Here is a 24,024-nt window from a genome sequence, read left to right as displayed (position 1 = left end):
TAGTCGATGGCAACGAGGTCTTTCCATGGTCGGCGAGGGTTCGACCGGAGCACGGCTTGGAAGTAACCATCCAGTCCGACAGTGGACGATGTCATGCAAACGGCACAACCTAATTAAAAGGGGTTGCGACTTGCTGGTGGTCCAGGTAACGGGGCCAGCAAGGGTAGATGATTATTGGGGGGACATATTACAATATTATCACATACATATGTAGTTGTCATTAGGATGGGCTTCCTATGAGGGAAGGGATTGGCTTCTCATGGAATGATCTCCAGTGCCTGCAGTGGGTAGACGTGCAGACGATGTAAGATGCTGCTTGCCGCACCCTTGCTGGGATATCCAGGGGTCTACATTTATGATGTTTTTCATGATAGAGGTCGAATCGAACAAGCTAGCTATAATCATAAGAGTATGGAGAAGGTGTACGGAGTCGTCGTGACCTTGAGTTAGTAAGAGCTCAGCTAGTATAACTTCAAGCCTCTGATGTTCATATACGCCACCAGCAATTGAGGGGAAACAGTAGACCTCTATCAGGGCGACTAGTGGCAGAGCGAAGGAGATCTGTCGGGGCGCTTGCCATCATATCGACGTCGGTTGATGGGGCCATCCAAGCTAAACGAACGGGGACTTCCCCTCACCTGAGATGTCATCACCACTTCTTTGGTGTGATGCTTTGCGGGCGCGAGTCAAGGCGATCAACAGAGATGCGACCGCGAGCGCCACAAGAGTTTGAAGCTGCGAACGTAGGGGGGTTGTAGTCCAAACTAGCAGACTGAAACCTCAAACCGAAACAAAGAACTCAAGAACCACGATCACATCAAGATGCAGCCGGACTGGAGAATCGATGTACCAGCTGGTAGCTGAGCTGGTTCAGGTGCATCATCGGAGGTGGCAAGGCTACTTCCCCCGACGGCGCTACTGCGGGCATCCCTTTGAACCGTTGGAACTAGCGCCCTGTATGGTATTGTAAATTGGATTGCTAGCGTATAACTGTGCGTATTATTGACATAAATCGTGTACACGATTACGGAGATCCCGTATCATCAGGACATTCGTTCATCTGGACTGTTCCTCGATGCTTCGGCCGGGGATCCACCTATGGAGTCAACGGCGACGCTAGGGATTTTTTTCTGGGAATCGGTGTTTTCGCTCGGAGACCTCGGGTGCTACTGTTCGGCAGAGAGGAAAAGACCATGGGTATGAGAGGAGACAGGTCAAGGATGGGAAAAACATGGCAAGTACAGTACGGGGGATATGATAGATGTACTCCGTACTCCGTACGGTTTGTTGGTTATACATCAGACATACGGAGCATCCGATTCGCTAGTATCATTTCTGTGGCTAGGCACATAGCTAAGCATAAACATACTGTCGGGTACACCGTCCAGGAAGATCCAAGAGCAGCGGTCAGTTTGTGATAAATGCGACTGGTCACCTAGCAACCAATCTAAGACTTTGATTATCGACAGATCGCATTTCGCCATAATGGACTGTCCTGTTTGTCTCTAAACAAAATGAATATGCAAACTACTGTAGGCATACGAAGGACACGACACTACTAACTCTGCGCTAGTGGCTAAACAAGACATCATGATGGGACTCGCCCTCCGTTAGGATGCGTTCCTTCAGCTTGAAAGAAGAAAAACAGACAAACAGCCGACAGATCCCTAGTCCACTCAGACCCCCGACAGATCATCCTATTATTCACAGCCCAGCATCATGATTAGCCAGCATGGCATGGTAGACGGGGCGACGCAACCATAACGTGAAAAATGGAGTAGCGGAGCCCGTAGGGCCATTTCGGGTTATGGGACACATGGTGTGGCCCACCTACTTTTTTTTTGCCTCCCTTCCCTTCCGTCGGTATGCACTATGGCCAAGGATGGAATGGAGATGGTGGAGCTAGGCCATGAGTGGGCTAAAGGTATGGAGTCGAAAGCTCCTATTTGTTTGGACGGGATGCAAAACGATGGGCACTATGAAATGTGAAAGATGACGGGAAGAAAAAAAAAATATGAACTGCAATCTCCACTGACCGACTGGAATTTGGTCTATTTAGATCTTGTGTTTGTTGTAGATATGCATGTCGCATCCCTGCAAGAGATTGAGATTTCTGGGTTGCCTCTGGACAGCCGTGTAGAGGAGATTGTACAGTAACTCTATATTAGATAAACGCCGAGGTTCAGTTTATTTAGATAATGACTGAAGACAAACGTCTTGTACATCTCCCATGCACCCCGAAAAGTCGCGAGGGATTCAGGCAAGAGCCATGGATGCAAAAGATTTCGCCAGTCGACATTCCGTAAGAAGATCAATCAGAAAAAAATTGCGAGAAGAGGCCCAGTGGCAGAAAAAAATGGCTTACCCGGCCAATCAGAACCTCGATATTTCCCGTGCGGTCACAGTTTCAACTGGTAAGGGTTGAACGGGAATGGTAATTACGGTAATTTAACACTCCGTAAAGTAAAAAAAGAAAACGGAAAAAATGAACAGAGAAAAAAAAAGAGGAAAAAAAAGGAAATCCACCCAAGAGATTCCTCAGGCCCGTCGAAGCAAAAGAGCTCGTCGCATCGTTGATGACCCCTTCTTCCCTCGATTCCCATCCCCCCCCCCCAATCCATCTCATCCCATCCATCCATTATCCTCTCCCCCCTTCCCTTTATCCTCCATCTCCATCTCAATCTTGTGTATTGTTATTATCTATTTTCTCTATTCTAGTTTTCTTCTTCTTTTTACCCGGATCATTAGTTTGTTCTATTGTTTCTATTCTTCCCTCCAACCTTGACTCTCCTTTCCCCATTCTCACACTCCCGACTCTCACTTTCCCGCCTCCCAACTTTCTCGCGCCGCCTCACCTCCAAAATAATACCATCATGCCCTACAACACCCGTCGCAAGTCACTATCTCTCCCTTCACTCGGCATCCACCTCCCCAACTCGTCGCGCCGCTCTCCTTCCATCTCAAAACAAGCTGCGACCGATGATGTTCCGCCTACCAAAAAAGTGAAGAGGTCGCACACCTCATTATCACCCGAGCCTTCCACGGACCGCCGGGAATCTGTCGTGCGCGCCGGCCGGCACGGAGCGTTCGAGCACACCCCGCCACCTTCTCCGATGGACGGTGGCGTCGCTCCGAAAATCGATACGCAAGGCATTAATGATGATATCGTTGTCGCGGTGATCGAACAGCTGGAGAAGACGGGGAATCGCCCTCATCTGGTGAAGCAGTTGGCCGCTGTCCTCGTGAATTTGAACACGACTGTCGCAAAGTATGTTTACCCTCTCATTCCCTTCTTTGATGCCTCACAACAGCTTTACTGACTTTCCTGCCTTCCTACAGTTCCGCGAATCCCGCTGCGCTCCTCTCCTCGCGTCTTGCAGCCTATATGAAGCGTCCGTGGACGGCTCTCTCCCCATGCCCAATGGCTAAAGAGTTGATCCTCATCCACCCGCGCAAAGTGTATTATTATCTGACGACCTTCCCTCGTCAGCCTATTCCTGATCCCTCCGATGATCCTACCTTGGGTGTTGACGGCAAACATATTACCCCCAGCGTTTCAAGTCTAGACCAAGACGACGAGGACTTGATCGCGCGCCAGCGCAGTCCCAGTCCCGAAGTGGACTTGTCATCGCCGGACTTTGAAGAGGGCCAGGATGTTGACCTCGAAAATCCCGCGGGCCGGGGAACGTCTTCCGACCAGTTCCCAGACCCTTCTAGCCATACTCGCCTAATGCACTCACACCGTGCGGCTTCTCCGCCCCTGGAGGGTGACGAGAAGGAATTTACTCAAACTGCCAGTGCGGTCCGTGAGCGCGCCTCCGAGGAAAAAGCCAACCAAACAGCTCGTAGTCTGTCCGTCCTGTCCGAGGGCCTCAGCTCGATCGACGAGGAGATGAGCATCATCGATTCCCCCGTGAACGGTGGCTCGCTTTCGCCCGCCGGTGACCGCATGTCTGAACAGGAGTTCAGTGATTACTTCACCCACATGAACCCCTCTGTTCAAATCGGTGCGGACCTGGACGAGGCCGCTGCCGCCGCGCTGTTCGGCACATCGCCCTCTCCTTCGCTGACCTCCGTGGCATCGTCTGTCTCGTCTGGTACGAGCGCTGATGCTGAGTTGGAGGCCGAGGAGCGGGCTGGCATGCTTCCCTCTGCTCCCCAAATCAGTCTTCCCGAGGTGGCCCCTGTCTCAACTCTCAAGCGATCTCTCGATATGTTGAACAGTGGTCTTCCGGACGTGGATTTGAAGATGTCCGATCTGACTGAGTCGCATGAGAAGCTCAGCTTGGGTCCCCGGTCTCTGGCTGGCATGGATGCCAGCGAGCCCATCTTTGACTCCTGGAGAGAGCTGCAGAACCCGGAGACTGTGGAGGTTGATGAGCTGGATGAGATGTTCGGCGAAATCTAAACATCCCATCTAGTATATCATCTTCTCTCTTCATTGCATCTCCGGTCTGCTTGCGTTACGTGCCTTTTTATTGCTGCCACCATTTTATTCCCCAAACTCTTGTCTCTCTCTTATCTCTCCACTCTCGGTCGGCCTGAGAGCCACCGTCGTCGTTATACCCCTCTCTTCCTTGGAACCTTGTATATGTCGGCTCTCATCTCCCATGCCGTGCTCCTTTTTTTTACTCCTTTTGGCTAATTCCTTCTTACTGTATATATACATCTTTGTTGAGTTTTGGGACCTTTTGATCTTGGTCTTACCCTGGAAGGGTAGAAGAAAGATTTATGGAGATTTATCGAGATCTACTGGGTTTTTTTATCATCTAAAAGAAGGGCAAAAAGCGACTTGATTTCGTGTATGCTAGGCGTAATGCAAAACCAGAACTCGTGAAGTTTTCTTCGCATATTGCTTGTCAAGTCTTCTTTTCTTTTGAGATAACGTAGTTTTCTAAAGCACTGGGATCTTTTAGTCCCCAATCCATAGAAGTCCTAGCCTACTAGTATGTACAGTATGTATTCTCTACTTTCAAGTTTCCCTAATAGGAGCCCACCTTATCCACCTTTCCTCCCCGAGCCATAGAACGATTGGCTGGATGTCTTGGCAGCTGCAGGGCCGTCACTTACCTCAGCAAATCCCAATCGGCCGGGTCGAGCCCCATCTTCTTCCGCCACTTCGATTCACGCTTCATTCGCGTTCTATACACCTTCAAACCATAGGGCTGCGTACCTACAGACAACCTGCATGGCTTTTATCAAACGGTAGGCCAACACCAAGGCTTACTTACGTTTTACCTCTCAACCCCATCGCCGCGCCCAGTCGCAACGAGAGAAAATTCGCATTCGCGCCGGACTGGAATATCCTCGGCGAGATAACCGCTACCCCTCCACCGATACCGACCACGACCTTTCTTTCATTAACGGCCGCGAGTCACTGACGGCGATCATGACGATGGAGGAACCGCCGGGCCTTGCGCCTCAAAATGGGATCCCGAAACCCGAGACCGAGAATAATAAGAATGTCCTGCCGCCGCCCAAACCCGCCTCGGTCGCGGACTCCCTAGGATCCAGGAGCCAGGCTAAGGTTGCGATTCCCCGATCCCGTGCGGGGGGCATTATTCCCAGATATACTCGTCGTGTTCCGCGTGCTTGTGAGTCGTGTCGTGCGCGAAAGACGAAGTGTAGTGGTGATACTCCGGTTTGTCGACAGTGTCGAGAATTGAGGGTGACGTGCAATTATCCCGTGGGATGGAAGGAGAGAACGAAAAGGTATGATATTTGATATGTTATGTTTGCCGGGATTTCTGGCTGAGAAGGTAGTTCTGAGGGTAGTGCAATATTGATGCTAATCATGGATGTCGTGGAATAGACAAGTCGAAAACCTTTCCGAAAAGGCGCAAGAATATGAAAATCTTCTCAAGGAGTTGGGACATTTGGTGGAGAGTCGTACTGCGGAGCGGATCAGGAGCTTGCTGGACAAGCATGGTACGGAAGTCGACTACTCCCCCAACAGCAACAGCAACCAGTCTCATTCGGTTACGCCAAATGACGATGCGGTAGAGGAAGAAATGGATGAAATGAGCTCGCCATCGTCCATCGGTTCCCTCGAAGCCATTGATCGGGTGGAAGAAGACTTGAACCGAAACGAACACTCGAGAGCAACTGGGTACATGGGGAAGAATTCCGAGGTTACATGGATGCAACGGCTCCAGCGAGAGGCCGAGCACAGGTCGAAGGGATTACCGGGGTCTTTGGAGCCAGGTCAGAGCAAGCGCCAGGACGATGACCTTGCTCTACATGCCGTGAGTTATCATCTTGACGACCTCGATATCTCCGTGCCTGGACCAGTCGAACTTTACGCCATGCCCCCTCGACATGTGGCCGATAAATTGTTCGATGATTACTTGAGGACTGTGCATCCATTTTTTCCCATCATCAACCGACCTCTATTCACCGCACAGTACCGAACGTTCTTCGATAGCAATGCACGACCTGGGGACAAGTGGCTCGCGATCTTGAACATGATATTCGCCATAGGAGCGAAACATGCTCATCTGATAGAGGCACCGTGGCAAGGCGACGATCGGGATCATTTGGTGTACCTGACTCGAGCCAGGATTCTCAGTATGAATGGGGATGTCCTATTCAGCCACCCCGATCTCCAGCAAGTGCAGGTTGAGGGCCTGATTGCTTTCTATCTACTCGCCTCCGACCAGATCAATCGGGCATGGCGCATCTCCGCCTTGGCAGTACGGTCTGCTATCACACTTGGCATTAACATGAAGAGCAGCAGCCCTAGCACTCCGAACATTTCCAAAGAGGCTCGTTACAGGGTATGGTGGTGTCTATATACATTCGAGCATATGCTTGGTATCATGACTGGCCGGGCTACATGCATTCTCGATGGTATCTGCACCACGCCCCTGCCAGTCCCCTTTGAGGAGGAACAGTTACAGGAGCCTCGGGCTGCCGAAGTCCTCAACAACTCCCATCTCCGAGATGAACGCATCAACGCGGTAATGGCCAGCGCTTGGGTTCGACACATGCCGTTGAATCCAACTGGCGGCAAGTCAGCCCCACATTCATCCCGCTCACGCGACAACTCCTGGGTGACAAGCATCCCTTTCAACTCAGGTCTCTGCCACTTGTACTATTGCGATCTGGCAGTCGTTATACAAGAGATTGTGAACAAGGTGTACTCCGTGGATTGCGTGATGGTACCGTGGAAAGACATTGAGTATCGAATCGGCGAGCTGCGCTCTCGAATCGACCTCTGGTTCCACAGTATCCCGACTTCCCTCAATTTCACCCGCAAGGAGGATGAAGGCCCGGAGTTGCTCCGCTGCAAACTCGCCCTCGCCTTCCACTACTACAGTGCCCGGATCACCCTCGGCCGCCCTTGTCTCTGTCGGCGCGACGCGCAGAAGAAAAGCCCTGCCGACAGAACGAGCTTCAGCCACGAAATGGCCGTGTTGACCCTCGAGTCTGCCGAGCGCATGCTAGATCTGATCCCAGACGAGCCGAACGCAGTTCAACTCTACGAGATCGCCCCCTGGTGGTGCATCCTGCACTACCTCATGCAAGCCGTAACCGTGCTCCTCCTAGAGCTCTCCTTCGGGACCGTGCACGCCCCCGACTCAGAAAAAAACTACCTCCTGCTTTCCAAAAAGGGCATCCGCTGGCTCTACGCCATGTCCGAACATAGCATCGCCTCCCGCCGCGCCTGGCAACTCTGCGACCTTAGTCTGCGCCGTATCGCCTCCGGCATGAGCTTCGATGTCAGCGATATGCCCTCTCACTCATACCACCCTGCACCTACATCTACACTATCTCTCCCTGAAACAGCACACATGGACCAAAATACCACCACACAAGAATCCAACGACTTCTGGGGTAGCCTTGAGGATCTCTCCTTGAATAGCCACGCCCAAGGAGCGAACCAAGATACTTCTAACAGTGGGGTTCAGCATTACTCGCCTTACCCCATTTTCGGAAATATGCCTACCACCAATCCAATGACCACTCGCCCCGGCGATGGTCCGACTACGGATGATTTGTATTTCCCGTATGATCCTATCAGTGGTGAATTCATTCGCTCGTTCTTCCCACATCCGAATGAAGAAGGATCGTGGGATCCAAATTGATTAATTGGGTCTGGTGTGATGCCGTGATTGTGACAACAAAATCAAAGAAATTTTGAAACGCTTATACGCACATTGATGAGTCAAGAAGGAACTCGGAACAAGACGAATCTCATTATATCCTATCCCCTTTCGATATCTCTTTCCCCTTCTATCTTCCTACCTCTATTCCTCCTCCCTTTATCCTACCCCATCATAATCTCCTCCTTCTCCTTCTTTCCCACTTCTTCTATCTACTTGATAACCTATTTGTCCAAACCTGATATCTGGTATATCTTCCTTGGCACATGTGCCCACTATGTTCGGCTTTTACATTTCGGGTTTCTTTGACTTATCAATTATGGTAATGACATCTCTCGTGATATCATGTAACCTATTTCCTCTTCGTGACTTTCTGCTTATAAGTGCAACTTTGTCCATTGCTGTTCATATCTTGGGAAAATTCCTTGGCGTGATTTATATAGGAGGATGGGATTGGTCTTTGGATGGGCGGTTCTAATTTTTATTTTGACCTTGGCTCTTGAAAAGTGGCGTGACTGGTTGGTTAGGCTGATACCTTGAACGCTGTGGTTTGGGAGGACTGTTTTCTTCTTATTATTCGTGGTTTTCGGCGTTGGTGGTTATCTCTTGTCTTGGATGATGGCCTAAACTTTTTTTTTCCGGGTCCCATTCGGTGTTTTCTTTATGATTGATATAGTTCAATCACAGACTGGTCGAATGTTTCGGTTTCACGTGTTGAGATGTGAATGATCACCATGTGCTTTATAGCCGATTTTCCAAAGACAATGTGGATAAAACAAGTCATTCTTGCCAGGCATTTTTCTAGCCTATCGTGATCATGTCATGACAGAAAGTATAAAATATCTAATTTCGGGTGAAGCTTCATCTATTCTGGGATATCACCTTATATTACAATCATAGAATCACATAATATACAAGCCAGATCACTTGGGATTCTGGGATTCCGGCAAAGTCTTCGCCTTCGCCCGTTGCCCACCTTTACCCTTACGAGGCATCGTCATCCAAAACGGACCCGATGACATAAAAGGGTCTCGCCGGATTTCCCAAATACGATCTCGCGTCCGCTTCTCTGGGTTATGAAAGACACCACGACTACACATGCGTGATATGTAGCCAGGGATTTCCAGATCAATCTGATCCTGCGGCATGCCGTGGCGGAGGAACATCCAGACGGCGAAGTCGAGCGAGGCTTCGGGGGCGGTTTGGGGTGGTTTTCCGCCGCCGACGGGGAGGCCTTGGAATTCGAAGCGGGAGATTAGGGGTTTGTATATGCGGCCTCGGGCGAAGAAGGGGAGTTGTTGGTTGCGGGGGATGGGTAGGGATGAGGAGGTCGGGTTGTTGGATTTACTTGGGTGGCGCTCCACTTCGAATTCTCGCATGGCGGCTTGCGCGATGATGCGGATGGTGTTGTAGTTGGGGACTACGGCTCGCTTTTGTGTGTGTTTGAGCCAGTCCATGCTGAAAGTTGGGTCGCCTTGGGGCCAGGACATTTCTTTGCGAGCAGGGAGGCGAGTGAGGCCGCCTTCTCGTTGACGGACACGGTCAGGTGGCAGACGATGGATACACCATTTGAACCACATGTTCAAGCCGTATGTGCTGCCGTACGTGTCCACAACGGCGGACAGGAGGCTGTGGAAAGAGACCGCAGGAATGTATTGGAGTTTTAGGTGGCCTGGTGGGGGAACCTTGAGGTCGGCCTGTTTGGCGAGATCTGAAATGTGGCCAGGAAGGGTTCGGAATACAGAGAGCAGACGCAACAAGACATTCCGCTGGAAAGCTGTGACACGGCGATTTTTGGCAGCAGGCGTATTGAACTCCATGCGGTAGAAGCGTAGGAAAAGATCATTGGCACGTTCGAGGCTTTTGATGAATTTCTCGTCCACGGGACCTCCCATGGATTCCTGGTGTTTGATAGACGCATCCAGTCGAATAATCTTCGCTCCTAGCGCAGTGAGATTACTGAAGCCCCATGACTTCAGTCTGAAATCACGAAGGTACTCAAGTGTAACAATCGCGCGGTCCCAGTTTTCCATGTCGATATAGGAGTTGACCAAGGCTTTCAGCATGTTGACAGAGAGTGGCATGCTGAGCGAAGAAACGACCTTTTCAGATAGCTCGGTATTCTGCGAAGCAGAGGCAAAACGGAGAATTGATGGCGCAATAACTTGGTCGCCGTATGCAGAAGCTGGAATCGCAGGACCATCAATGGCGTCATTGAAAAGCAAATAGTTACCAAAGTCATAAGCGCGGTTGACAGCGGCCAGGTCAAGAAGTTCAGCCAAGGTCACATTCGAAATCTGTGGCAGGGACGATGAGTCGCCTTCCTGCGCGTCGAATCGCTGGGAGTCGAAGAAGGGAAGGACTTCTGACTTTGCAAGGCTGAGCTGTTCGAAGAATGCTTGAATGTGGTAGGCCTTGCTAGCATCGACGATATTTTGTAGCCAGGCGTACTGATAGAAAGCGCGGCCAGCTTGGCGTTTATAGGCATAGGCCTTGACATTAAGTTCCACCAACCCAGCGATTGCAGCACTTTCATCATATAACTGCGCTCTCGTCACGTCGCTCAGGTCTTGGTCTGATGAAAAGCCGTATCCTCCCCACGGTGGCACCACGTGTTGAGTAGACCGTAATAGTCGCTCAAACAAAGTTGGGTCTTCATGGGGGTTCAGACAGCCCGACTCGAGAACCCTGATAAGGTGCCAATTTGTGGCCTTGTTCGTTGGCCTGAGATCATCGAGGGCAGTTGTCGGTTCGAGCAATGCGTTCAAAGATGCCGATTGTTGGAGAATGTCCGAGGGAGTCGCACCGTGAAATCCTACGCCGTTAAAGGCCTTGTTGACCAACCCACTTCGCAGGCTTGCAACTACTTCCGTGCTGATAGTCCGTTTTCCGAGACCATTGAACGGGGGTTTGTCTTGGCGCTTGAATGTCTGATGGGGGTTGGTTTCGCTCGGCCGACGCCAGGTAGTCTCGGTGCTGACATTGGTTTGTTGCACGATGTCGAGATCCCGTATCAGAGGTGCCCAGCTGTCGATCTTCCATGCCTTGTCGCCGGTTCGCTGGCTCATCTCCTTGACCAAAGATGCGCCCTGCTTGGTGAATCCATGCTCGACACAGCACCAGAGAACCAGCTCAAACCAGATCTCAGGGCCAAGCTCACGGACCCCAACCTTGAATGGGAGGAATGGTGGCTCTTCACCAGCCTCGGTGGCCGCTGTTGCGAGCGCAGCTTCGTGTTCAATCCATGCAGCATCGGACAAAACACTCATAATATTACTTGATAGTAGATTGAGACCGGGAGGGCGGAATGAGACTTGGCTGGGATCGTTTCTCGGATACTGGTAAACTCTGTCTGAGATCAAATCCAGATGATGCAGGCGAGCAAGAATGCGGAACACAGAGGACATGGCGAGGTTGGCTTCTTGTTTTGGTGCGTCGGCAGCCCTTAGCACGATAAGGCCTAGGTTGAGCAAGACCTCTCCTAAAAACCTATCGCCCAGATCCCGCGCAGCGGGCCGTTCGGTCAGAAGATCGAGAGGAATTATATCGGACGGTGGAAGTGGCTTCATCGACTGGGCTGGGCGTCGAACATCTCTAGCTGTAAGCTCTTCCAAGGACAGACCATCCACATTCCAATCAAATCCCTGAAAAGCATTTTGCGACGCCATGTACGGAAGGAGGGTTTCATATGCGTCGATGAGCTGGGTCAAGTAGGCATGCACGGCAGACCACTGGTTGAGTTCGAATCCCAGATGCCCCAAAAGATCCAAGTTTGAATGTGTTCTCGACAGCCATAGATATCCCATCAGCGAATGGGCCCGACGGAGCTCATTTTCGTGCTCGAACAGAGACCCTACCTGCTCCTTAGGCTGGGTGGGTTTTGTCTGTTTCTGCGTCGGCGCAGTGCGTGCCGGCGCACATTTTTCTAATACAGGTATCCAACTCGCGGGATTGGACTTCTGGTTTGAGTCGAGGGGAATAGAGGGGGGTCCATTGTATGAGAAAAGAAGTTGATATTCGTCGTCGGTGAGCGTTCTCCGGTCTATCGTCGAGGCGAACCGGGCCTGGAGGCGGGATACCGACGAGTGCGAGAGAGCAGGCGGGCGAGGCACAACTGGCACGCGGCCAATTCGCAGAAGCCGGCCGGGGCTCAAGCACCTTCTCATGACACGACAATCAGCGTCGCGGAGGGCGCCTGCGGAGGAAACACGGTCTCGATGGGCACGGGTGTAATGTGGCGCATTTCGGAGCCGGTCACGATGTGCACATGTCGCGGAGGTCGCTGGATCTGTTCTTCTGACACACCATCAATCTCAGTCAAGAAACAAGTTGTGTTATCCCGTCGCGGAGGGGAGCGTCAATTGATTGCGGAGGAAATCGTGAAGCTGGAAATTTGGCCCGGTGGATCCAGGGCGCTGACTCAGCCGAAGCTGCTGCGGCCAATAGGAGTCGCTGTATTTACTTCATATCGAGAAGACGCCAAGACGTGGACAACTTGATTGATAACGAGAATCAAGGATATCTATACACTCGGAGATCAAAAGATTCCATCTCAACCTACAATTTGATAGGATGGTTACACAACGTTGCACGAGACGGGCCGGGAGGAGGGTGCAGCGGTGCTAGTGATGCTAACATTGCCCTCACAAGAAAGCTGATGCATCCAGAACGCTGGCTCCTTCAAGTAATTTGATGTAAAATAGACAAGAGAGCCTAAGCCTGGAACTTTGAAACAGGTTTATGTCCCACCTTATATCCCATACCCCGTTTTTAGTCTATGCCTCCTCGCCCAATGGGCTGGACAATACCAACCCACGTCTCCGCCAATCTATCGGAGGAGACCCAAGCTATCATTGCGGTCACTCAAGGGTTTCTTACAGCGCTGAATACCAAGTCCCGAGTTGACTTTGACAAGCACTGCATTCGAGCTGGGGGCATGTCCCTCGCCGCTCCATTACCTACTGCCCTGCGCTTCTGCACAATCGGCTCCTTCATCGAGCATGTGGCCACGCTGAAAGACAATATCGATGAGCGGATCTGGGATCCTGTAGTGAAAGTTCACGAGGCAGGTAACCTTGCCACAGCCTGGGCTCCTTTTCGGGCCAAAATCAATGGTGTTGTGGACCATGTCGGAGTGCAATTGTTTGTACTTTATAGAATGAACGGGGAGTGGAAAGTTACTGGGTTGGCAGATTCTTGTCGACTGCCGACTGAGGAAGAAATGAATATGGACTAGTCACAATATATATCTTTCAGTCATCATATGAGTCTGTCTCATATGTAGGACGGTCAATTTGTTTATTTCATAAAGCAAGTAGATGCGGCTTATCTACTGGAAATTCTCTGTTCGGGTACTAAGGCCTTGGGGAATAGGGAGATCACTAGCCATAACCTCATTCCCTCTTTCAGAGACATTTTTCGTTTCAAAAGGAAAAGCAAAAAAAAGAAATCGACATGGACTGATTCGAACACGCGCGGCCGAAGCCATCCGCTTAGCAGGCGAACCCCTTAACCTGATTCTCCATGACGCTCATTTGCATGAACTGCAGGCTATGATACATAACACTTTCTCTGTATGACCGAACCAGCAGTCACAGTAACACATCCTTGACCTATTTCACACGAGACAGCGAAAGTACCCAGAAAGAGCGGATGACCCAAGATGAAATCTGGACCTAGAAGGGGCGGATCTGGCGGGCGTGAACACGCTCAAACTGCTGGGTGCCTTCAGAGGAGGAGCTGCCAGACTCGGGGGCAGCCGAGCCAGTAGGGAGAGCACCGGAGACAGTGATGAAGCCAGAATCCTGGCCACTAGAGCCTCCAAAAGTACCAGTGGGGGTAGCAGTAGGAGCAGCGCCGCCCTCACCACCCTGGCCAGAGCCACCGAAGCTACCAGAGGGCCGAGCGCCTCCAGATGGGAAACCGCCCTGACCACCGTGGCCGTGACCGCCGTGATGACCACCATGGCCGAATCCACCGCTGGGCTGGGCACCACCGGAGGGGAAACCACCCTGGGAACCGCCAGCAACGCCGGAGGGCACGGTACCAGAGGCCTCGGGGCGACCAGACTCCTGGGCACCGCCGCTGAAGCCACCCTCAGAGCCACTGGAGCCCTGGGGGAGACCGCTGGGGACAGTGCCGGAGGGTTGAGCACCAGAGGTGGGAGTGGCATCCTGCTGGTGGCCGAACTAAGACGGTACGTTGAGCATCACAATATATAGTCAAAGAAGAAGATGTTGGCTGGTCTATCAACATACCAGGTTGAGAGCAACGGCATTGGGAGCAAGAGCGAGAGCGGCAGCCAGGCCGAAGACAATGTTGAACCTCATGGTGAAGGTGTGTTTGAAAATGAAAGTGGTTTAAAAAAGAATGGATGACTGAGTCACTCAGTGACGATTGATCTCAAGTATATAGAAGTGAAAGGAAAGCGCACAGCACCGTGATTCAAAAAATGTCCTGATGGTGGATTCCGAGGGCCTTTTATACCTCGTATCCCGAGCCCTTTGTTGCAATCCCATCTCGGTTTGCGAAACTGCCAGGTCCATGAGGAGACCAGTTCCGCTGTCAGGAATATCCGAGACATCTAGACCGACTGCTCAGACGAGGGAGCTGTGGAGATCGGCATTGATAGTCTGCAGCTGGCGGGTTCTCATATGGGACCACCCAGGGTCAATATGTCGAATCAGGTTGATCATCGGGGAGATAGACAGACAGCCCTATCGACAGCAGGTCCATATTGGTGCGATATAGTTTCATAGTTCCAGAGTGGAGCCAACGCAGGAGCCCGTCATGGAGGCGAGGTTGAGCCGTCAGCTAGGGAAAGAGGCTCAATAGGTCGAGGCTCGCTAAGGTCACCAGGGCTCCTCAAAGCCACCAGGGGCAGGTTCTGAAGCAGATGGCGTCACGCTGAGCTGCCAGTCTGTCCCAAGTAAGCACGTCAGTCTGCAATTGGCATCACGCCAAGTGCCGTGCGATGTGTTTGTTCGTGGAGAAGTTTAACGTGAAACGAGAGAGTCAGAAGGAGGCTGGCAAGAGAGAGGTTTCCCCCACCTCGAGCTTACACGTCGTCTGTCGATCGGCTCGCTGGCCTGCTTCAGATTGAGATTCAGGAGGAATGAGAGTGGGGCTGGTATATACTGGCGAGGTTGACTGATTGGTCGAAACCCTGACAAAGTAGTGGTCAAGAAACACGCTAAGATGGAGGTTCTGGGGAGTACGTAGAGAATAACATCCAGCACGTACTCCGCAGTCAATAATCAATGTCAATATGTTCCCCGTTGTACAGCGTCGACTAGTGCCGTGGCGTGCATATTGTGGACTCCATCTCCCTGGAAAAGCCGACAAGGAAGAGCAAAGAAACAGTAAAGAAAAAAATACGCCACCAGTCTCATGCTAATGATCTGCTACACGCTTGGCCCACCAGCATTGCGCGTCCTCATTCTAAAATAGCATCGCTCATACTTAAACAATTGCAATTGCGAGGGTATTAAACATGTACACATCAGATAATGTAAGAGGGCTCAATTAACGTGATACCAAAAACAACCATCGAATCAACCCGGCGCCAAATCCTCATCATCACTTCGTAAAGACACAAACAAGGGGGAAACCATGGCTAGGACCAAAGTATCTCATATCTCCTCATCCTCGTCGGCAGGCAGATCGCCACCCAACTCCTGCTCCACTTCGTCAACCACGAAACTCTCATAGTCCTCCAAGCCCTTTTGTACATGGACCTTGAAGCGAATCACATCGTTGAGCATGGTCTCAACGTTGGTATGTAGTTCTTCTCGTAGCGCATTGGCTCGAAGTGTCAACTGTTCATATTCGATGTTGGTATTCATCTCGCGCTGCTCCATCAATTGGACACTGTCGCTGAGCGTCGCCCGCATCTTGGCGAGTTCTTTCTCCATCTTCTCGATCTGGGCGTCTGATGCCGTCTTCTGAGTGGTGGTAATTTCCTTGGTGCGTTCAAACTCCTCCTCCGCCGCTCGGCGTCGGTGCTCCAGGGCCTCAACCTCACTGCGCTTTTCGTCCATCGCCTCCTTAATGTTGTCAAGTAGATTGCGACGGTCAAGATCATCGTCAATGGCTTTTTTCCGCCGCTCGTTGATCTCCTTGCGCAATGATTGTAGACTATTGCGGACAGAGCCCCGGAGGTCCAGATTCAGCAAATGGGCCGGGTGGTAGCCCGTGTAAGGTTCGGCCAAGAGGCGATCACCCTCTGACGACATCCGATTAGGCGCGCCTCCGATCTGGCTGGCGGAGAAATTGTTTTCGTTGACGTTGAGAGTAAGCTCAAAGTCCTGGCCCTTGGCATTCTCGGCAGAGGACGGGATTAGGCTTGTCTGATAGCCAAGCGTGTTGTACGCCTTGACGATCTGCTCCAGATCCTCCAATTTCTGGCTCGCTTCGGCCTCCTTCTCCATGACCCGGGCATGGGTCTCCTCCAAACGAGCCATGCTGTCCTCAAGACTTTTCTGAAGCCGCTCGCGTTCCGTGTTCATGCGATCAATGTCTTGTATGGTGATTCCTTGTCGGTCGACGCTAGCCTGAAGCTCGGCACGCTCGTTTTCCGTGATCTGAAGCTCGCCATCGGTCTTTTGAATTTCGGCATCCAGGAACTTGATGCGAGTTTCGTACTTTTCGATTTTGCCTTTGACATTCTGGTTGTAGTCCTCAAACTTCCTCGTATCATCCTCCAGGATGCGGAAGTGCTGGTCCAACTTGGCCATGTCCGGTGCATTCTTTTCCATTTCCTCGATCTGCTCTCGCAAAGCTTGATTCTTCGCCTCTAGTGCTTCCATCTGCTGTACATATCGCTCATTACCGCGGGCGAACTCTTGCGACATCGCCTCAATATGAGGCACCAATCGTTGCTCTGCCGTCTCATCATCCTCGTCTTCGCCACCTTGCAGCCAGTCATGATAGGCACCAGTGAGGAAACGGAAGATGATGCGATCACCCGTAACGTCGACACCGGCTTCGGCGCATGCCTCGTCATACTCTCCACTATCGAACCGTTGCATTAACTGTGCCAATTGCATCAACCAGTGTAGCATGCCGAGGAAAGTGGACCAGTTTTGGCCCCCCACGGCCGAGATCTGGGACTTTGTGATGCCCTTCTCGAACGGATATCGCAGCTGCTTGAGAATGGGAGGGACTTCCGCGTCCATCGCCTTTTGGAACTTGTAGCCTGGATCAATACGGTGATAAAGGAACTGGAAGATATAGTTGAAGTCTTTCTGGGTCGGCGAGCGGAGGGTATTCTGTCCTAGGGAATGCTTCATCTCCAGCTCAAAATTGTTGTGTGTTAGATACTCCAGTAGCTCCTGCCCAATGCGCGCTTGGAATGATCGGTCTCGAAGCGGTCGGGGGTCTCTGGGCACACCCGCGACAGCGGGGACCGAGTTGAAGAAAGATTGGTGACCCATGGGCCCACCCACTGATGGCCGCGAAAAGACACTGCTGCGGCGTTGCAGGTTCTGTTGGGATGCAGAATTGGATGAAAGTGAGCCCGGCGCAAAACTTTGTCTCCCAGCGCTCACACCATGAAACATGTTACTCGAGACGGATCGGCGTACAGACGAGAGACCAGAGTCGGGGCCAGCCATGGACATGCGTGTAAAGTTGGGCTGCTGAGGTCGGCTCGTTGAGTTCAGTAGGGAGTTTGACCGGGCGTGCTGCGAGGTAAACGGGGGATTGTTGAAGCCAATGGAGCTCGTGCGCTTCATGGCTGACGACGGCTGGGGAATAGAAGAATAGTTCTGTACACTCCCGAGGGTCTATATTTTACTATTAGCTACCACTTCTCTTTGCGACAGCTAGTAAACGTTTCTTTATTATCATACCTCTCGGGGGCGCCTGATACTGAACAACCCAGTATCTTGCGACATAGTGACAACGGGGCCGCAGTCGCGGCAGAATTAGAAATTGACTTGTGCAATGTATGAATATCTATGTTCAAAGTCCAAGTATTGACAGTTCAAATCTGGACCTGCGGCGCAAAACTCTGGATGAGGGGGACTTGTTTTGTCGTGCAGGGTTGGGCGGGAAGATGTAAACAAGAGCGTGCCACTTCCGAAAATAGAAAGCGGTGGGCAGCACTCTGGAAAAACAGTCGCACCGGGAAAGAATCACGAGACCTTCGGTCTGGGGAAGTGAGGCTTGGCGGCCTTGAGTCCCGAGGTCCACGGCCGGTGCCGATGACGGTCACTTCCCCTGCCTCTGGACTTTCTCTTCCTCCATCGCCCTCGCCAGTGATTGACAGCACATTATCACCATGGCTCCTCGAGAGGAGCTCATTACCTCTGCGGTAAGTACTTTGCCATCATATCCATCTCCGCTTTCAGTCGCTAATCGATGTTTCTAGGTGACCTGTATGATCAATCCCCATTCCCCACGGCATGGCGAGGTGGAGAAGTTGCGCGCTAACCGTCACACAGTCCTACAGGATCCCTCGGTCGCTTCATCGCCCATTGAGAAACGAGTCGCATTCCTTCAATCCAAGAATCTTACACAAGAGGAGGTCGATCTCGCCTTATCGCGAGTCGGCGAAGACCCAGCTGCCGCGGCCGCGGCTGCTGGAACCGTATCGGCCCCATCGCAGGGCTACAGCTCACAACAGGTTGCGTACCGACCACCTCCACAATCACCACAAGGATATGGCTATCCCCCATATAATCAATGGCAGCCGCCTCCAGAGTATGTACAATCTGAGCTTGGTTGTCTTGCGAACCGGAGACTGACCGCATGACAGGCCGCCCAAGAGAGACTGGCGGGACTGGTTTATCATGGCAACGGTGATGGGTGGCGTTGGCTATGGACTTTACTTTGTTGGCAAGGTATGACTCGCTATCCTCGGTAATACACTGTATGCCCCTGCTAATACTTCTGCGCCAGCGCTACATTGCTCCGTTGATTGCCCCACCCACTCCCCCTCAGTTGGAGCAAGACAAGGAAAACATTGATGAGCAATTTTCTCGTGCATTTGACTTGATTGACCAGCTTTCGACCGATACCGCAGCCTTGAAGGCCGCTGAGGATGCTCGCACTGAGCGCTTGGATTCGGCTCTGAAGGACGTGGAGAACCTAGTTGCAGACCTTAAGAATGCGTCGCGACGGAGGGATGACGACACCCGCCGGATCAGCGATGAGGTCAAGTCGTTGAAGGATGCAATTCCCAAGGCCTTGGAAGGCGCTCGGGAGGGTAACGAGAATCGTCTGAAGGAGCTCGGTAACGAGCTGAAGAGCTTGAAGGTCTTGCTGGGCAACCGACTGGGCGGCAGCGGCGCTGCTCCCACTGTTGGCCGCACTCTCAGCAGCTCTACAATTCCAACTCCCTCTGTGACTCCCCAGCCGGCTCCCGAGCCCACTCCCGCTGCTATCCCCGCCACCAACGGCCTGCAGGCCACCGTTACCCCGGCCGAGCAGGAGCCCCAGCCGGTAGCTGCACCCACGCCTGCGCCAGCTGCTGACAGCCCTCTCGCCAAGCTTGGTCGCTCTGCTTCCATCCCGGCTTGGCAGATGGCTGCTTCCGGCCGATCCAAGAGCTCTTCTCAGTCGAGCCCTGCCCCGGCTGATAAGCCCGCTGGCTCAAGCAGTGACCAGAGTGCTCCTGCCAGCTAAGTTCAGGACAAAATCTGAACTTGAAATTGTACACCTCTTCGCTTAGATGTATTTACCACTACGGAATTTTTTTCTTCTGGTTCATATAGGGATTATTGCATTTTTTTTGGAGTTTCATTCATCTATCGTAGCAGTGATAAAACTAGCAGGTATACAGCGGCACCACAAAAGTCTCCGACCACCTTCTGCTTACATAACATTCTGCCGGACATAAACACTTCCAGATTTCCACCAGTATCCCTAAATTTTGGGAAAAACTGTCGCTATCTCCAATTGCACGTCTCGTTTGGGAGGATTGAAGGGAAGACATCGAATTCTCCAGTTTTGATATGTGTTTCTTTTGGTTCAAAAATTTCCAACAAAGGCGGTATATATCAGGCGGTAAAGAGGGTGGTCGGAAACTTCTGCGGTGCCACTGTATGTAGCCCAGATGGAATGGGGTGAAGGCTCCCGATAAGATAAGGAGCACAAGCTTTACCTCAAATCATCAAAAACTTGACACTTCCTTTGATCTATCAAAACCACCACGAATTCAGTGTAGTAACAATGCCATCCCCCAAGAGGTCCTCACACCGAAAATCGCCGTCAGCAGAGCACGAGTCAGATCGCCGGCACCACCGCAGCCTGCATAGCCACGGCCAATCGCATTCGCATTCGCATTCCCACCGGCACCGACACCGCGATCACTCGCGCTCTCGTTCTCCCCATCGATCTGACCGGCAACGATCCGAGCGTCATCGCCGACATGACCGAGAGCGAGGTGACCGCACAGAGCGAAAAGAGCGGGACCGTCATGACCACCGAAGCAAAGAAGCCCCGGCGCAAACCGTGCTCCTCCCGTACCAGGCGCGCGAGCTCTCACGACGCGATTTAGAAGCATACCAGCCGATGTTTGCGATGTATCTGGACATCCAAAAGGGACTTCTTGTGGAAGATATGCCAGAGGAGGAGGTGAAGGGGCGGTGGAAGAGTTTCACTCGGAAGTGGTATGTATTCGGGATTCTCTTGTTAGGACGAGCATTGCTGATTGTGCAGGAATCATGGTGAACTCGCCGAGGGGTGGTATGACCCAGCTACACTAGAGAAAGCGCGCCAAAGTGCGGCAGAATATCAGCCCGGTCCGACGGATAGGGCATCGCCGGACTATGGACGAGGCGAACCGTCCCAGGATGTGGGTGCGATGGTGCCACAAGCCGGAGATGATGATGATGAGGAGGAGGAGGAGGAGGAATACGGGCCAACACTGCCGGTTCCAGGGTCTGTGAGGGACGTCACATATTCCGGACCGACTATACCAAACATGCAGGACCTCGAACTCAAGCGCGGTGAGTTCCTTCCAACCCCTCCCTCGGGCTAATAACAACGAGCTAATATCACACCCTGCAGAATCCGCAATTGAAGACGCAATCGCCGCCCGCGAGGACTCAAGACAACAATATCGCTCCGAACTACGCTCCCACAAAGCCGAGGTACGCCATATCGAAGACGAAGTCGCACCACGTGCCGAACCCGGTACCCGGGAACGACAGCTTGAGAAACGCCGAGAGGCCGCTGCTGCAAATCGCACCTTTGCCGGTGCTCGCGGGGGATCCCCGGAAGCAGCTCCGGATGCAGAGCTTATGGGGGATAATGACTTTGCGTCTCTCAAGAAGGAGAAGGAAAGGGAGCAGCGGAAGAAGAATGAGCGGGAGATTCGACGGGAGGAGATTATGCGAGCTCGGGCTGCGGAGCGAGAGGAGCGAGTGCAGAAGTACCGCGAGAAAGAGGAGGAAACTATTGGATGGCTGCAGCAGTTGGCGAAGCAGCGGTTTGGTTGAGATGAGAGATGTAGAAGGATCTTTTCGTTTATATACCCTTTTTCCTACATAGGAACTCATATCATACCGGCGTTGACCGTTTGACAATATGCCTGTTGTATCATCTAAACGGTTTGCTGCTCCCTGGTAAGGTGAAATGCATATTCTATCCATATCTATCACGAATTGCGCTCTAGTCTTTGCAAACCGACTTCTCAAAGACCCCTCAACTCAACTAGGGAGGCTACCTGCTTCCCTTCAGCATCAAAATTACCCGGATCCAACCACTTCTCAAACGCCTTCTTAACCACGGGCCACTCAGAATCCAAAATCGAAAACCAAGCTGTATCCCGATTCCGCCCCTTAACAATCAAATGCTGCCTAAACACCCCCTCAGCCGTAAACCCGAACCGCAACGCTGCCTTCTTAGAAGGCGCATTAAGATTATCACACTTCCACTCAAACCGACGATACCCCAAATCCTCAAAGACCGTCTTCGCTAGAAGATACACCGCCTCCGTGGCAGCGGTGGTCCGCTGAAGAAGAGGGGAGAAAACAATGAAGCCGATTTCAATGACGCGGTTTGTGAGGTCGATGCGGAGCAGGCTGAAGAAGCCAATTGGTTTTTTGGTGGTTTTGTCGATGATGGCGTAGAAGAATGGATCTTTGGAGGTGGAGAAGGATGTTATTGCTTCTGTGAAGGAGGCTTTGTCGGTGAAGGGGCCTTTGGGGATGTAGGTCCATAGAGTGGATTGTTCGGGTTGTCCGATTATGGGGTAGAGACCGTCGATGTGGTCCGGGGTTAATGGTTCGAGTTGGACGCAGTGACCTATGATTGGGGTGGTGGGTGGTGGAACGGCTTGTTTGACTTCAACGGGGGGGTCCGACTGGGCGATCCATCTTGAGTATAACTTGAAGTTCTTTGTGGTGGTGGTGGGAGAGGGAAGTGTTGATATGTAGTAACGGAAGTGACCCCGCAATGATGGATAAGGACAGTGAATCTTCGAGACAATTGCTTGGTCTTAAAAGTGGGAAGTCTCTCGTTATTAAATAGATGAGAGTAGTTAAGAATTGCTTTTCACAATAAACAAGATATCAATTTTGAAGGGGCTATTGAATGTAGCCGTGACTCACTCAAGGAATGACTCGCAATTCGGTGGTCTGATTCCGTGTGGGGCGACAGTTCGGCGATTGGGGCCAGTCCCTGCGGAGTTATACTAACAAGACATTCTCGATATCGGCTTCACTATTACACAATTGATCTTATCGATAATATTGTCTAAACCTATTACCAGTAATTCAGCTGGCTACATTGATTTGCAAGACACAGTAAGGTGTAGCTTCCTGCCAAGTACGATATCTTGTAATACCATTCCTAAATCCTCAATTGAGCAGCAAGAATCTCACTAGACTGTCAGTGGTAAAGTTGCCTCTTTCTCTACATCTTCATCTTGTTCTTCATCCATAGCCTGAAGTTCATGTCGACCTTCCTTAGAGGTGGCTTTCCTCCCTCTAAAAGAAACCCAAAGCAACTTCCCCTGCAACACAGCAAAAATCCCATTATCGACCACCGGCCACCAATAGCGATTCCAAAGCAAGACACAAGTAGGCCAGTTCAGGATAGCAGACTTCCTCCAACCCCTAATCAAGCCGGGCCCGAGCATCAAAGCCCAGAAGACTGCTACAATTCCGTGTACCGCAGTCTGACTAGCAATTGCCGCGAGGCTCAAGGGGGTTCCAGTAGAATCCAGCTTTATCAGACCTCGCTTCAAAAATATAGACAAGCCCAGATAAGTAAGGGCTGGGTTGGTGTAGAACAGCAGCTGAGGGGAGCTATTCGTAACATCTCTAACCGATGAACGGCGAGGATTGCCGAGAATCAGAGGTATGAATTCATGCAACACATGGAGCACATAGACCGCTATTAATGGGATCTTGTACCTGAGTCGCATGGAGCTAAAGGTGACACCAATCAAGAATCTGCCCAGGCAGTCTCTTAGTGATATATTTAGGAAGATCGAAGTCTTCGTGACCTGGGTCGCTCACAGAACAAACGTGAAGACCGCCCAGACCGTCGTCATTCGGGACAGATCCATAAATTTTTGAGACCTTCAGTCAAGGTAGTCCCCGGGTGATAGGGATTTCTTCGCAACATACTCGGCATACCAATAAGACATGATCGCCTGTTCTGTCGCACTAAGGATATTGAAAGATAGGTATTCAAAGGGGACATTTGCTCTGTATCTTTTTCCGCGGAGCTTCAGAAGCTGAGCAACGCAGGAGACAAGATTGAAAGCAATAGCAAAACCAAGAAATCAGTACGATTACCAGATTGAGACTCGCAGATGATCGATGTAAGGAGGGGTTGTAGTTACCTGAACAGCCAGACCGACATCGTGGGAGTGTACACAGTTAATTCTTCCTTGACCGAGTCAAAGGCCAGAAACGGAGGCTGGGGAACAAAAGAAGTGAGATTTGGCTCTAGGGTCCCTGAG

At 51.6% G+C, this 24,024-nt stretch overlaps 9 protein-coding genes across 9 annotated transcripts; 5 read left to right on the top strand and 4 right to left on the bottom strand.

The window, feature by feature from the left end:
• Window positions 1-2,615: 2,615 nt before the first annotated feature.
• On the top strand, window positions 2,616-4,831 carry N7473_008247 (uncharacterized protein). The gene is made up of 2 exons (XM_057154187.1): window positions 2,616-3,268; window positions 3,340-4,831. Exons 1-2 carry the CDS (start codon window positions 2,874-2,876, stop codon window positions 4,406-4,408), a joined length of 1,464 nt encoding a protein of 487 aa, XP_057008525.1. The 5' UTR covers window positions 2,616-2,873; the 3' UTR covers window positions 4,409-4,831.
• Window positions 4,832-5,389: 558 nt separating this feature from the next.
• On the top strand, window positions 5,390-8,087 carry N7473_008246 (Zn(II)2Cys6 transcription factor; the record flags this gene model as incomplete). Its single annotated transcript, XM_057154186.1, has 2 exons — window positions 5,390-5,712; window positions 5,813-8,087. The coding sequence occupies 2 exons, from the start codon at window positions 5,390-5,392 to the stop codon at window positions 8,085-8,087; spliced, it is 2,598 nt and encodes an 865-aa protein (XP_057008524.1).
• A 941-nt stretch (window positions 8,088-9,028) lies between these two features.
• Window positions 9,029-12,271, bottom strand: N7473_008245 (uncharacterized protein; the record flags this gene model as incomplete). Its single annotated transcript, XM_057154185.1, has 1 exon — window positions 9,029-12,271. One exon carries the CDS (start codon window positions 12,269-12,271, stop codon window positions 9,029-9,031), a length of 3,243 nt encoding a protein of 1,080 aa, XP_057008523.1.
• A 626-nt stretch (window positions 12,272-12,897) lies between these two features.
• On the top strand, window positions 12,898-13,341 carry N7473_008244 (uncharacterized protein; the record flags this gene model as incomplete). Its single annotated transcript, XM_057154184.1, has 1 exon — window positions 12,898-13,341. The coding sequence occupies one exon, from the start codon at window positions 12,898-12,900 to the stop codon at window positions 13,339-13,341; it is 444 nt and encodes a 147-aa protein (XP_057008522.1).
• A 439-nt stretch (window positions 13,342-13,780) lies between these two features.
• Window positions 13,781-14,434, bottom strand: N7473_008243 (uncharacterized protein; the record flags this gene model as incomplete). Its single annotated transcript, XM_057154183.1, has 2 exons — window positions 13,781-14,293; window positions 14,363-14,434. The coding sequence occupies 2 exons, from the start codon at window positions 14,432-14,434 to the stop codon at window positions 13,781-13,783; spliced, it is 585 nt and encodes a 194-aa protein (XP_057008521.1).
• Window positions 14,435-15,736: 1,302 nt separating this feature from the next.
• On the bottom strand, window positions 15,737-17,839 carry N7473_008242 (kinetochore-associated Ndc80 complex subunit NDC80; the record flags this gene model as incomplete). The annotated part of the gene is made up of 1 exon (XM_057154182.1): window positions 15,737-17,839. The coding sequence occupies one exon, from the start codon at window positions 17,837-17,839 to the stop codon at window positions 15,737-15,739; it is 2,103 nt and encodes a 700-aa protein (XP_057008520.1).
• Window positions 17,840-18,387: 548 nt separating this feature from the next.
• On the top strand, window positions 18,388-19,823 carry pex14 (putative peroxisomal membrane anchor protein (Pex14); the record flags this gene model as incomplete). The annotated part of the gene is made up of 4 exons (XM_057154181.1): window positions 18,388-18,420; window positions 18,478-18,809; window positions 18,865-18,949; window positions 19,008-19,823. The coding sequence occupies 4 exons, from the start codon at window positions 18,388-18,390 to the stop codon at window positions 19,731-19,733; spliced, it is 1,176 nt and encodes a 391-aa protein (XP_057008519.1). The 3' UTR covers window positions 19,734-19,823.
• Window positions 19,824-20,279: 456 nt separating this feature from the next.
• On the top strand, window positions 20,280-21,550 carry N7473_008240 (uncharacterized protein; the record flags this gene model as incomplete). Its single annotated transcript, XM_057154180.1, has 3 exons — window positions 20,280-20,719; window positions 20,769-21,058; window positions 21,120-21,550. The coding sequence occupies 3 exons, from the start codon at window positions 20,280-20,282 to the stop codon at window positions 21,548-21,550; spliced, it is 1,161 nt and encodes a 386-aa protein (XP_057008518.1).
• A 194-nt stretch (window positions 21,551-21,744) lies between these two features.
• Window positions 21,745-22,758, bottom strand: N7473_008239 (GNAT family N-acetyltransferase; the record flags this gene model as incomplete). Its single annotated transcript, XM_057154179.1, has 2 exons — window positions 21,745-22,550; window positions 22,752-22,758. The coding sequence occupies 2 exons, from the start codon at window positions 22,756-22,758 to the stop codon at window positions 21,745-21,747; spliced, it is 813 nt and encodes a 270-aa protein (XP_057008517.1).
• Window positions 22,759-24,024: the final 1,266 nt, after the last annotated feature.

This window comes from Penicillium subrubescens (assembly GCF_028828155.1).
Source record: "Penicillium subrubescens strain IBT 31985 chromosome Unknown utg000005l_segment0_segment0, whole genome shotgun sequence".
Lineage (NCBI taxonomy): Eukaryota > Fungi > Ascomycota > Eurotiomycetes > Eurotiales > Aspergillaceae > Penicillium > Penicillium subrubescens.
Note: the sequence above shows the minus strand (reverse complement) of the source record. Positions and strands in the feature narration are given on the sequence as shown.

What these genes read in the sequence shown, in the direction of transcription:
- N7473_008247 (XM_057154187.1), top strand. Translation starts at nt 2,874, where the DNA reads ATGCCCTACAACACCCGTCGCAAGTCACTATCTCTCCCTTCACTCGGC. An exon ending in TTGAACACGACTGTCGCAAA is followed by an intron (nt 3,269 to 3,339) that starts GTATGTTTACCC and finishes GCCTTCCTACAG; the next exon opens with TTCCGCGAATCCCGCTGCGC.